Source organism: Pelophylax lessonae (genome assembly GCF_965119305.1).
Source record: "Pelophylax lessonae genome assembly, chromosome: 5".
Lineage (NCBI taxonomy): Eukaryota > Metazoa > Chordata > Amphibia > Anura > Ranidae > Pelophylax > Pelophylax lessonae.
In genome coordinates this window covers 354,200,667-354,214,401 of record NC_138772.1, presented here as the reverse complement: position 1 = coordinate 354,214,401, position 13,735 = coordinate 354,200,667, and the positions used below count along the sequence as shown (strand labels likewise).

At 42.9% G+C, this 13,735-nt stretch overlaps 1 protein-coding gene across 1 annotated transcript in view; it reads right to left on the bottom strand.

The window, feature by feature from the left end:
* The window catches only part of PARD6G (par-6 family cell polarity regulator gamma), a 206,394-nt gene that overhangs the window by 137,876 nt on the left and 54,783 nt on the right, over window positions 1–13,735 (bottom strand). Inside the window, exon 2 of the mRNA XM_082259261.1 lies at window positions 5,988–6,210. Coding sequence (XP_082115387.1) covers window positions 5,988–6,210 — 223 coding nt within the window. The remainder of the gene's footprint in view (window positions 1–5,987; window positions 6,211–13,735) is intronic.

Genomic DNA, 13,735 nt, shown 5'->3' with positions numbered 1-13,735 from the left:
GGGCAGACTTAATGTACCCAAATTTATCGATCAACTTGGGTACAACCGGCCCATCGTATTTTAGATGTGCTGCTGCTGGGAGAACACAATGGTTCCACGGGAGGGCTTCCCCCATCAACACTGACTGGTGCGAAAATCACTCCGTCTATGGACAGCTTTACAGTTGTGGTTCTCATACAGTGCATGCAGTGATGATAGTGTAGAGTCACTCACACGCCCCCTCATTCGTTTAAAAAAAAATTTGTAATCTTTTCACAAAATGCAAATGCATTCTGTAATTGAAGGGAGTGTTCATCCTGTCTTCCCCCCATTCATTCACAAAATTCCTTGTATTCCATAAAACGCTTACAAGAGAGTTATTGAATGGACGAGGTGAAGTGCGAGCAACTCACCATCATCACTGTATGCACTGTGCGAGAGCATGAACTATAAGGTTCAGTTTGGGAATAACTGGAACTAAGAATTCCAACTACCACAACGGCCATCCACACATTGAAACCATTACATTAGGGCTGATTTATTAGCACACATGAAACAAGCAAAACAAAGTTATTTCACCCTGAAGTTTGAATACAAATAACGAGGTGGTTGCACTCCAAAGATAAAAAAAAAAAAAAAGCTTCTTTCTGAACTCGTGTCATTAAAATATGAAACCTAGGATGCAAAAAGATATATAAACAGTCCATGGACAGCCAGTAAATGCATTTCACATGCAGTAAGCCCCCTCCCCTTTTACTATATGGGTGGAACTGGCATCCGAGGTGGCGACCTGCTACAGCCTATGTAAGGATGATAATTGATTTTGGGCTAGTTCCTTTGAAATTCACAGACCATCTTAAGCTATTCCTTTTGGATCAGTCTGGTTTGTAGACAGGGTGGATAAAAATTGATGGTTGAAAAAAAAAAAAAAAAAAAAATTAAAATCTGATTTTTTTTTTTAAATCAAATTTATTTTAATAAAAAGCTTTTGGAGCAGAATCCATCTAAAGATCGTTTTCTATTTAAGATACAATAATTTCGTTTATTCAGCAATAAATGGAGTTTAGTTCTGTAGCATGAGGTTGTATATTTACATTTTTGGTAAACTCATTCAATGAATCCAAACTCTGCAACTGCATTGATGAATTGACACAATTTTACACTTCCTACCAGCAAAAATTAGTCTTTACATTTAAAGAGCACCTGTCATCTCAGATCCACCATGACAGTGTCCGTTAGCGGGCATCCACTCACCTACTGTCGCCACGTCCCTCACCTTGTTGCGTCACTGCCGCATCACCAGCCTTCCCATTAAAGTGAATGGGACTGTCGGTGAGTCAACAGCGGGTCAGAGGAGCCGCCGCTGTGGGACAGAGATGACAGTTGCTCTTTAAAAATTATGATTTAAAAATCGAGTTGATTTAAATCAAGCCTTTTTACTAGTGATTTAAATCAAATCCACCCTGCTTGTAGACCTAGGTTACTTTTTTTATCACCCTATATATGGGAAAGTTTGAATAGATTTTAAAAAGTTGCTAGCAAAGCAAGTTTCAATGCTGGTTACAACACTAAATCAAAATCATGTGATAATACTCTGTCATACATCCATATTTTGAGATAATATAATGCGTCACCTTTCTGGAACGAATGGGGTATCACAGCCCTGGTTTTAAAGCTGTATACACCCACTGTCGTATTACTAAGATAACATGCAGTGTAAATCAGATGTCGATGGCTCCTGATGAAGTGGACTTGCGAAACGCGTCAAGCCCTTAAAAGAATATCTCCTTCTGGACAAGACACCGCACACTGTTAATGTTTGATTCATTTTTTATGTATTTGTATTACAATAATTTTTCCATGTAACAGTACTATATATTACATTTTAAATGGATTAATAAATTACATATTTTTTTGAAAACACTTGCTGTGCCTTAAAAGTCCCAGTCCATTATTTAATCAGGTCTCTTATGGCCTACCCTATATGTTCAATGAGTTTGGTTTTGTCCTTTAAAAAAAAATATGACTTACTGGACATTTCTTTGCATAAAATATTTTTCCTTTATAATAAAATTAAATGCATTTAAAATGAGAAAAAAAAGAAGATCATTGGGACTTCTTGCCAACACCCATGATCATGACAGATATACAAAGCAGAGAAAAGAAGGCTCCTACGTGTTTATGGCAGCAGTTTCTGACTCACACCTACACGGATGGGGAGAAGGAAGACTAGTCACGCACAGGTTTTCCTTTGTTCCCCATGTATATGGCTCTTAGTGCTAATGAAACTCTAGTAATAGGTTTATCCAATAAAGCAATGCACAGAACTCATTTCAGTAACCCATTATTGAGGTTAAATCTGTAAAAAAAATAATTTGGTTGCTTGCCACTGCTGTGCGATTTTATTGCAAATTAACTTTAAATAATATATAACTTTAACGCTAAGTTGTAAACTGCTTGTGACATAACAGTACACCATGAGATGAAAAGGGATATGGCAACTTCATGCTTATAATTGATTGCTCTTCATCTCTCTGTTTGAAGACTAGATGATAGTTTCGCTTTAAAATTTGAAAAGCAGATGTTCTTGGGACGCAGCGCCCACATAAACATTAATGCCAAGAGCATACAAATCTCCCTAGTAAAAAAGAACGGACTGTTTTATAAGCGATCATACACATCAAATTTGGAGTCTGGTGTCTTTCATTATTAGCCTTGTGAGGGCTGTTTTTGTGGGAAGGTTAAATTCGATTTCATGGCTTTATAGTACTTTATTGGTTAATTGTGTTACGCAGATTACTTTTAAAGGGGCCAGTAAAGGTCATGTTCAGACCTGAAATTAATTCTAAAATATATGAAGAGGGCATAGGCCAGAAATGTCACACAAGCTGCAGTTTGACAACAAGGCCTCGTAAAACACTTGCCATAAATCCCTGAAGCCTTATGTAAGCCAATGAAGCCACGAAATGAGCCTGATAGTCTTGCAAAGTTTAGGACAGCTGCTCCGTCAATCTCTCCTTCCATCCTCTAATGATTATGTGGACAAGCTACTTGTATCCAGCACACTATGAAACCTCCTCCGATTGCTGCATCTCCTGCCACCCTGCAGGCAATGTCTTCTCAACTAAATGCCAACATTCAAGCAAGAAGAAATGTGTCAGTGACTCACCAAGGCTCATTGACCTCTAGGTATCTAAATTACAATCTTAATCCCTCAAACCTAGGAAGCTGCAGAATAGAAAGATTTAATCTTTAATAGCATGTTCCACAATAGGCAAAACAAGCGTCAAAGGTTTTCTGGCTCTTGGCTGCCAAGAGATATCCAGTGTAACCATAGGAAGTAGCCTGAGAATAATAAACCTATATATGAGCAATCCAGACACTACTACCAGATAAATATCCATACTCAAAAAACAGGACAGAGACTTGGTCTATAATTACCGCACTCATTCCTAACTTAAATTTATTACTATGCCTTTGGATTTGTTTCCAACACATTAAACCACTTCAAAAACAGGGATGCCTAGTAACTATTGTTCAGATGTAGTCATTCACATGAATATACACATTTCTTGCAGTATGGGCCACCTGAATCAAGTGTAGGTATAGCTGGCAGCCTGGTCAGAGGATTGTATATCCAGCTTTAGATTTCCCTAGACATTAGATGAGGTTCATAGCAAAAATGATCGATCACACAATCCTCCTTACAGCAAAAACAACTATACAACATTCAGCGTACTTTTGATCGTGCCCATGCAGGATGGGTAGTTCATGTTATCCACTGCCTGAAAACAGTAGGACAGGTTCTCTATGGGGGACAGTAGACATGCTTTGGTGGCCACAGAAAGGAAGGTAACCAGGTAACTGGCTGATTTGAATACTTCCAGTCAATAACAGGTTTCCTTTTACTCCAGTGATAAGATTGTTAAGCTTGCCATAGACACACTATATTGTCAAAAGTATTGACAATACTTCAACTCTTCTAGGAAGGCTCACCACAAGGTTTAGTAGTGTGTCTATGGGAATGTTTGACCATTCTTCCAGAAGCGCATTTGTGAGGTCAGGCACTGATGTTGGACTAGAAGGCCTGGCTCGCAGTCCCCGCTCTAATTCATCCCAAAGGTGTTCTATCGGGTTGAGGTCAGGACTGTGTGTAGAGCAGTTAAGTTCCTCCACTCCAAACTCACTCATCCTTATGGACCTTGCTTTGTGCACTGAGCCAAATCATTTGGTTGAGGGGGGATTTTGGTGTGGGGTTGCATTTCAGGGGTTGGGCTTTGCCCCTTAGTTCCAGCGAAGACAACTCTTAGGGCGTCAGCATACCAAGACATTTTGTCCATTTTCATGCTCCCAACTTTGTGGGAACAGTTTGGGGATGGCCCCTTCCTGTTCCAATATGACTGTGCACTAGTGCTCAAACAAGGTGCACTTTCTCGGTCAGCGCAAGTATGTGGTTCTCCACACACTTGCACTGACAGAGGAAGGAGACACAGTGTGGTTCATCCTTCCCCCTGCCCCCACAACATCAGAACATCAGCTGACTCATTACCCTGGGATGACAACTACCCTACATGGATATTGCACACCAGATACCTAACGGCAAAGACGGATATTGATGATGCAAACGTTGATGACCTATGGATTAGGCCCTTTTTGGACTGCCCCATCAAATGAGGAATTGAGTAACAGCTGGTCGTAGAAATAATGTGATTTGACAAGGTTTATACTGAGAGCTTGACTGTTATTTTGCTTTCCTGAAGAAGCAGGCTTTGTAGCCGTGAAACGCAACTGCGTTGGAAGTCGCAGCAAACTATCCATCAATTGATCCAATTAGGATTGATGACTCACTTTCTCACACTGTGGAGCGTAACTGTAACCTTGCATATGGAATAACATGTTTTGTCATGTAGTGTCCAAATGATTTTAAATGTGTATAAACAAACATTTTATTAAATGGTCCTTAATCTAGTGTAAAGGGTCCACATATTTTTCCTGGTCCCTCCTCCTACCTCTTCCCTGTCATCATCAATGCCTGACCTCATAAATGGGCTTCTGGAAGAATGGTCAAACATTCCCCCAAACCTTGTGGACAGCCTTCCCAGAAGAGCTGAATCTGTTATAGCTACAAAGGGTGGGCCAACTCAATATTGAACCCTACGGACTAAGACTGGGATGCCATTAAACTTCATGTGTGTGTAAAGGTGGGCATCCCAAGATTTTTGGTAAAGTAGTGTAGATCTGAATTTAGTCAGTTCAGTAGAGGCCAGCCAAATTTCAATCCTTCTATGGCAGTCCCCGATCGAATTCTGTCGAATGGGAATGAAGGAGAATTTTCATTTGAACAAGGGCTGCAGTGCTGATCAGTTTATTTTCCGACAGAGGAGTCACTGCTGTCAGAATACAATAGCACAACGGAGAGAATTCCTCCATCCACATCACTTGTGTGGATGGAGGAATTGGTTTGTTTTTTTTCCATTCAGCCAACAGGATGATTTAAAAAAAAAAACAAAAAAAAAAAAAACACCCACCTATGGGCAGACTTCAGAATAAGCATATAGAAGCATGCTCATGGACAGGGATGAGCTCAGGTGTGTTCAGATCCTACTCTGCCAGAAAGCTGTCACTGCACACCACCAATCTTAAGCAGCCAAGGTATTCCCCACCCAACAGCCACACGCATACACCCCCTTGTATATAATGTGGCTGCGGGGCGGGGAATACCACAGTCGCTTATAATTGGCTGTGTGCTTTCTGGCAGGATAGCTCAAGGCACTTCAGTGTATAATCCAACACGTCTGAGCTGAACCCCACTTATGGATTGCCACCATGTTCATGACAGTAAAGAAGACAACAATTTGCAAACCAACGCGATCTACTTCAAATATTACAAATGCATCCCTTAATTATTGATAAAATGTTTGAAAATCACTGTAAAAAAAATCAAAGGTGCATCGTTACCCTTAACAAAAAAGAAAAGAGAAGAAAAAAAAAAGAAACCGGCACCTTACCTTGTTTTTGAATAAATACTCTTAGGAGGGGGTTGGCACTTGACACAGCTTTTAAGAAATTGTCATCATTGTTAATGGGTAGAAGATCACCATGAATATCTGCATATCCAAGCATGACATCCACATTGGAGATATTATGGACTTGAAGTATAAGGTTGTAGAATTCCTCAAAAGTTCCTGGTTTGTACCGATTAAGGGAAAACCGCCTGAATTCAGCTCCATACTGGAAAAAAACACAACAAATTAGATAGTCATAGGAATTATATTTTAAAGCATATCAAAACTTCAAAAACAAAAATGTTTTATAGAGCAGTTTATCAGTCATTAAATGTGGTGGTTGCATTAGTTAAATTTAAGGCGATGGACATTTTCAGCAAGTACAGAAAGCACCTTCTTATCAGAAATGCAGTGCCCTAGTCACAGGGTAAAAAGGGGAAGGGGGAGGGGAGGCAGGTGGAGAGAGCAGTAAAGGGGACAGTGAGAAAGAGAAAAGGTGGGAGAAGTCAACTATGCCCCCCTTCAGCGATGTACGAAATGCATGTTTGTGGAATGACTCAGATCCTTCATATCACAGTCCCCCTCCTCCTAATATCTCAATCCAATTCTTACATCAGTGTCCTCAGCCCCCCCACATATCAAAAACCCTACTTTAGATCACGGCCCCTCTTCATAGTCTTATGAACCGCCCTTCACATTACCCCTAATTTACAGCACACAGCAGTGTCCTCAACCCCCCCTTCACATCAACACCCTCTCTCCCCACAATAGTGTCCTCCCTCCTCTGCCCTCTTTCACATCACCCCCCACCCAACAGTAGTGTCGTCCTTTGCCCTCCTTCACATCACACCCCCCACAGTGTGTTCTCCTCTGCTCCCCTTCAGCCCCCACAGTGTGTTCTCCTCTGCTCTCCTTCAGCCCCCACAGTAGTGTTCTCCTCTGCTCTCCTTCAGCCCCCACAGTAGTGTTCTCCTCTGCTCCCCTTCAGCCCCCACAGTAGTGTTCTCCTCTGCTCCCCTTCAGCCCCCACAGTAGTGTTCTCCTCTGCTCCCCTTCAGCCCCCACAGTAGTGTTCTCCTCTGCTCCCCTTCAGCCCCCACAGTAGTGTTCTCCTCTGCTCCCCTTCAGCCCCCACAGTAGTGTTCTCCTCTGCTCCCCTTCAGCCCCCACAGTAGTGTTCTCCTCTGCTCCCCTTCAGCCCCCACAGTAGTGTTCTCCTCTGCTCCCCTTCAGCCCCCACAGTAGTGTTCTCCTCTGCTCCCCTTCAGCCCCCACAGTAGTGTTCTCCTCTGCTCCCCTTCAGCCCCCACAGTAGTGTTCTCCTCTGCTCCCCTTCAGCCCCCACAGTAGTGTTCTCCTCTGCTCCCCTTCAGCCCCCACAGTAGTGTTCTCCTCTGCTCCCCTTCAGCCCCCACAGTAGTGTTCTCCTCTGCTCCCCTTCAGCCCCCACAGTAGAGTTCTCCTCTGCTCCCCTTCAGCCCCCACAGTAGTGTTCTCCTCTGCTCCCCTTCAGCCCCCACAGTAGTGTTCTCCTCTGCTCCCCTTCAGCCCCCACAGTAGTGTTCTCCTCTGCTCCCCTTCAGCCCCCACAGTAGTGTTCTCCTCTGCTCCCCTTCAGCCCCCACAGTAGTGTTCTCCTCTGCTCCCCTTCAGCCCCCACAGTAGTGTTCTCCTCTGCTCCCCTTCAGCCCCCACAGTAGTGTTCTCCTCTGCTCCCCTTCAGCCCCCACAGTAGTGTTCTCCTCTGCTCCCCTTCAGCCCCCACAGTAGTGTTCTCCTCTGCTCCCCTTCAGCCCCCACAGTAGTGTTCTCCTCTGCTCCCCTTCAGCCCCCACAGTAGTGTTCTCCTCTTCCCCCCCTTCACCCAAACATGGTAGTGTCCTCCTTTGGCCCCTTCACATCACCCAGCAGAGAGGGTGGGGGAAGAGAACCAGCAAACCACTGCAGTCCAGTTGGCACAGTGACTCGATTTGGATCCGGACCGTGGTCTGCCATTTAGTGATACCTGATGTAGAGGCAGAGACTTCTACTGCCTGCTTTCTGAAGAAAAATATGTATCATTTTTTGTGTGTAAAGTACTGGTCTCATCAATGGAAGGAAGACTGCATGGAATGCAGATGAACAAAGTCAGTCTGACCAGCCTGTCACACAGGCTTGAGGTCTAGTGACAATAGCGGCTCCATCCATAGATATAATGGAGAAAAGAGTGTAGATGTGAAGGGTGCAGGATCAGCAAGTGAGTAAACTGGGGGAAAAAAAAAGGTCACCTTATTTAAAGAGGAACTTTACCCGTGACAACCAGTTCCCAGATTTTAACCCATTCCTGTCCGTCCACAGCATATTTACTGTGGGCAGGCGGCACGGGCAAGCTGGATCACGTACACGTACGTCACAAGCTAATGGGCACGCAGTGTGCTGCTCCAACTCCCCACAGCGGATTGCGGCTCCCAGTACCTGGCCACTTTTGAGAGGCCAGGGTATCATGAAATCGCTATGCGATCACATAATCACAAAGTAAAACAGTAAACAGTTTTTATTCAAAACAGCTGTGCTTACTTACTCACAGCTATGACATTTCCTGTGCCAGTCACAGCACCCTGTACCATGTGATAGCTGTGGGCCAATCAAAGCATCAAAATAGGAATTTACAGCTGTTATGAATGTAAAGCCCCATACACGCAACGATTATCGGCCGACCGATCTTCCGTCTTTTGTCCAGATTTGTGTTTTGTTGGTTGGAATGTGCCTAGACTGCCCACGAATTTTCTCGCCCAACAAAATTCTACTTCAGAAGTGATGTCATGTGTTGGTTTGCTTTGTGTTTTCTTCTCTGAGCATGCCCAGACTTGCTCATTAGATTTTTCCCTGTCGAAATCTGTACTGACTGCACGAAAATCGGCCGTGTTTTGACGGCAGACAAAAATTTTATAGCCTGCACACCAGATTTTTTTTCGGCCGAAAAGTTGGAAGCATCATACTAACAAGCCGAAAATCGGCAGATCGGTCATCGGACGAAAATTCCCTGCTGATTTTCGACGCGTGTGTACGAGGCTTAACCCATCCATGACATTTCAAAACATTGCTGTTACAGTGATCATCACTGTAATAGCGATCAAAAAAAAACCCCTGATCAACCCGCTAGAGTAGTACAGGGTCACAAAATTACTCTGATGAAAATATGTAAAAAAGAAAAAAAAATGTTTAAATAATTGAATAAAAATCTATTTGTTTATTTTTCTAACATACTGTCACCAGTCAGTATCCCTGATCACCACCACATCATTTATAGGACGACGCTGTACTGCACTGGTGACATTATGTAAAAATAAACGTGAAAACACATTTATTTCATTTTCCAAAAAATCGTGACAAAAAAAACTTTCAGACTGTCTACTTTCGAATAAGTGATCATTTGGGTGTATTTATACTGTCCTGGCATTTTAAGGGCCTCCAGAAGTTAAATAGGCCATCAGTACAATAGGAAAATATACAGTATATACCAAAGTTTGTAGCTGCTATAACATTCACACAAACCAATTCATATACACCTATTAGGATTTTTTTTTCCCTTTACCAAAGACATGTAGCAGAATACATATTGGCCAAAACATGAAGAATTTTGATTTTATAACAAAGTACAAAATATTTTTTTCAAAATTTTCGGTATATTTTCGTTCATATAATAAAAAAATAAAACCCAGTGGTGATCAAATACCACTAAAAGAAATCTCTATTTGTGAGATAAAAAATTATATCAAATTTCACTTCAATACAGTTTTACATGACCACGCAAATGCCAGTTAAAGTAGCCCAGTGCTGAATAACATAAATAGGGCTCGTCATGAGGGGGGGGGGGGGGGGTAAAACCTTTTTTTTTATGTTGGAATAGTTAGCCGGCTTTTCCATGGGCTGTTCTATCAGGTCCACCTGTCCGCTTTTCAGGCGGACCTGATGGGACCTTGCACTTTCCCCTATGGAGTGGTGGATGTCACCCACCACTATCTGATCCTGACCGCAAACTCCAGACGGATTGTGGTTCTATTTTCCATCTATCTGGCAGATCAGATAGGATAAAAACAGACTGGCGGTCTGTTTTCACCCGATTTCCTGATAGAGGAGAGCAGGACTGAGTCCGTGTCTGCTCTGCACAGTGAGCGGAGACGGACCTGTCATCCAACTGCTCAGCGGGGATCAACAAAGCAATCCCCCGCTGAGCAAGCGGAGTCCGCCAAACAGAGGCGCTCATGTTAAAGGGGCCTAAGGCGAATTTCATATTGATCCATTGCAAAAAAAATTGCAAACATTAACGCGTTTGTGGTTTTTAAAAAGGACACGCGACTCAAAAATTGCACCAAAAACGCATGGCGGGTACACTTTTGCCGATACAATGGGAAAATGCATTTTTTGTTTTTTTTAACTCCCCAAAACATGCTTCAAAAGTACTGCAGATTTTTTTTCACCACAAGGGCAGAGCACCGCCCCAGTGTGAACACATTCATTGATTTTAAAGGAAAGCAATTTTTGTGAGCTTTTCAGGTGTTTTTTTTTATGCAAAAGCACTTGAAAAACTCCTCAGTGTAAAAGCAGTCTTAGATATAAATGAGTGCCCTCTTGAAACTATGAGGTTAAGCCCTCAAAGCATATAGGCTTTTCATGTATTGATTATTCACGCATCTTAGAAAGGTCAGTCGGCAGTAATCTCTTGTAATTAGCAAAGCTTCAACTCATGACAAATACGAAAAAATCTAACAGAAAGGAATTACAGTATAAGATTCTAAAAATACAAAAATCTGTACTTTCATCAGTGTATGCTCCTTTCATTCATTTGCAGCCTACACTATATTAACCACTTAAGGACCAAGCCTATTTTTGACACATGTTTACAAGTTAAAAATCAGTATTTTTTGCTAGAAAATTACTTAGAACCCCCAAATATATATGTTTTTTAAGCAAAGACTCTGAAGAATAAAATGGCGGTCATTGCAATATTTTTTGTCACGCGGTATTTGCACAGTGGTCTTTTCAAACACAATTTTTGGGGAAAAAATTAATTTCACTACATTTAAAAAAACTAAACAGTAAAGTTAGCCCAATTTGTTTGTATACTGTGAAAGATGATGTCACGCCGAGTAAATAGATACCAAACATGTTACGGTTTAAAACTGCGCACACTCGTGGAATGGGGACAAATTACGGTACTTAAAAATCTCCATAGGCGACGCTTTAAAGATTTTTAACAGTTACCAGTTTAGAGTTACAGCATAGGTCTTTCTTTGGATCTACTGCTCTCGCTCTAGCGATCGTGGCGATATCTCACATGTGTGGTTTGAACATCGTTTTCATTCCCGGGGGAGACTTATGTATGCGTTTTCTTTCGTGCGTGAGCTCACGGTGACGGGGGCGCTTTATCATTTTTTATTTTTTTTTTCCTAAATATTTTATTACATTTTTTATTTTTAGCACGGTTTTAAAAAAAATAAAAATATCGGTGTCACAAGGAATGTAAACATCCCTTGTGACAGTAATAGGCAGTGACAGGTACTCTTTATGGAGGGATCGGGGGTGTAAAAGACCCCAGACCCCTCCACTGCACTTCAAAGTATTCAAAATTACGAAATCTGCATTTTTGAATACTGACAGGTTTTTTTTAATCGGCGCAGTTATCCGCTCAGTAAACCACGCCGCTTCGACCCGATCGAAGCCGAATCTGGCTTTGTTTGTGACTCCCAACCAGACAGCGAGCGGACGTGACAGCTGGTTGCTCGGGTCTCCCGGTGGGACGAGAGACCCGGGCAGAGCTGAGGAAGGCGACGGGAAGGGGGGACAGGACGCAGGGATAACGGCTGAGCGGCTCCCGAGCCGCATCGGCTGTTATCTTCTGAAAGTTACCCGCCGGCTCTAAAGAACGGTGCCGGCATCATCCCAGGTACAACCACTTCTCCGGGCCAACGTACAGGTACGTCGATTCGCTGTAAGTGGTTAAAAGTCACAATATATTTCCAATACTAAAAAGTGCTAAAAGGCAGATATTAAAAACACCAACAAAAATGCACTTATGCAATAAAATACTTTAATATATATTAAAACCACCAGTATAAGTACATGAATCAGACTTGATTTCAGTGTTTCTGTAATCCCCCTGTACCGCAGCACACACATAGGGAGAGAGAGTCAGGCCTTGTTTAAACATACTGCAATGACTTGCGTTTTACTGCACTGAAGAATGGAGGTCACTGCAAGGACACGTAGGAAACAATTGTGTCCTGTTCACACTGCAGCGCTGGCGACGTCATGTGAAATGGGGTGCATTGCCTTAAAATGCTACATGTGAATCAACGCACATATAAATGCATGTCAATGTAAGGCAATGCATTTTTCAAGCGTTTTCAAGCTTTTTAATGCACGTTTATGTTTGAACAGTCACTTACAGTACTTGGGTCTAGTTGGGAGAGCTGCATTTCTGGTCTGTTGCTGCTCCTTCACAGTCCATCTACTGGATGGGGACAGGAGGATGACCCAATTGTGTTTATTTGTAGCAGAGAAAAGCCAAGTCACTAGATTGGTTGTGTAATCTTTCATGGCAGTGTGAATCTCAGGATTAAATTAATGAAAACACAAGTCGAGTCCATCGGCAGGCAACACAACACACATGTATTTTAACTGTTCCATCTAGCGCAGTGGTCTCCGGGGGCCAGATGTGGCCCTTTGCTTGCTTTTCTTTGGCCCTTGGGGCATTGCCTCCCTCCCCCCTCACCGAAAGCAAAAGGTACCAACGATGGGGCACTACTCCTCCCATTGACACCAACGATGGGGCACTACTCCTCCTATTGACACCAACGATGGGGCACTACTCCTCCCATTGACACCAACGATGGGGCACTACTCCTCCCATTGACACCAACGATGGGGCACTACTCCTCCCATTGACACCAACGATGGGGCACTACTCCTCCCATTGACACCAACGATGGGGCACTACTCCTCCCATTGACACCAACGATGGGGCACTACTCCTCCCATTGACACCAACGATGGGGCACTATATTTCCCAATGACACCAACATTACCAGTATTACTACTCTCCCGCCATAACATTTTCTTCTCCCACTGGCCACAGTTAGGCCCCTCTAAAGTTTGATGGACAGTAAACTGTTTATTATTATATAGTATTTATATAGCGCCGACAGTTTACGCAGCTCTTTACAACTTGAGGGTAGACAGTACAAATACAATACACTTTAATACAGTAGGAATCAGAGAACCCTGCTCGTTAGAGCTTACAATCTAAGTTTATAAATTTGAGTGCCCCCACAGCAAGCAGCTTGCTATGGGGGCACCCGAGCCGAGCTGCAACTCTGACTCCATTCAGACGCAGAGCTGCCGGTCAGCCTGGTCCCCCCTCTCTCCGGTTTGGCTAACTTTGATTGACAGCCATGGGAGCCAATTGCGCCACGGCTGTGTCCCAGCCAATCAACAGGGAGAGTCCCCGATGGTTGAGGGACTAGTGGACATCGATGGACAGAGAAGGACCTCAGATAAGTATTAAGGGGTGCTGGGTAAGCTGCTACACACAGAAGGTTGTTTTTATCTTAATGCAAAGATTGCATTTGGATAAAAAAAACCTTCCTGCCTTTACAATGCCTTTAAAAAGCCTTTAAATGCAAACGCACATAAACATGGTTTACCACGTCTACAAGAATTTGGTGTTTGAAACCGGTACACTACAATCCTAAATGTGATTTTTCTGCTTT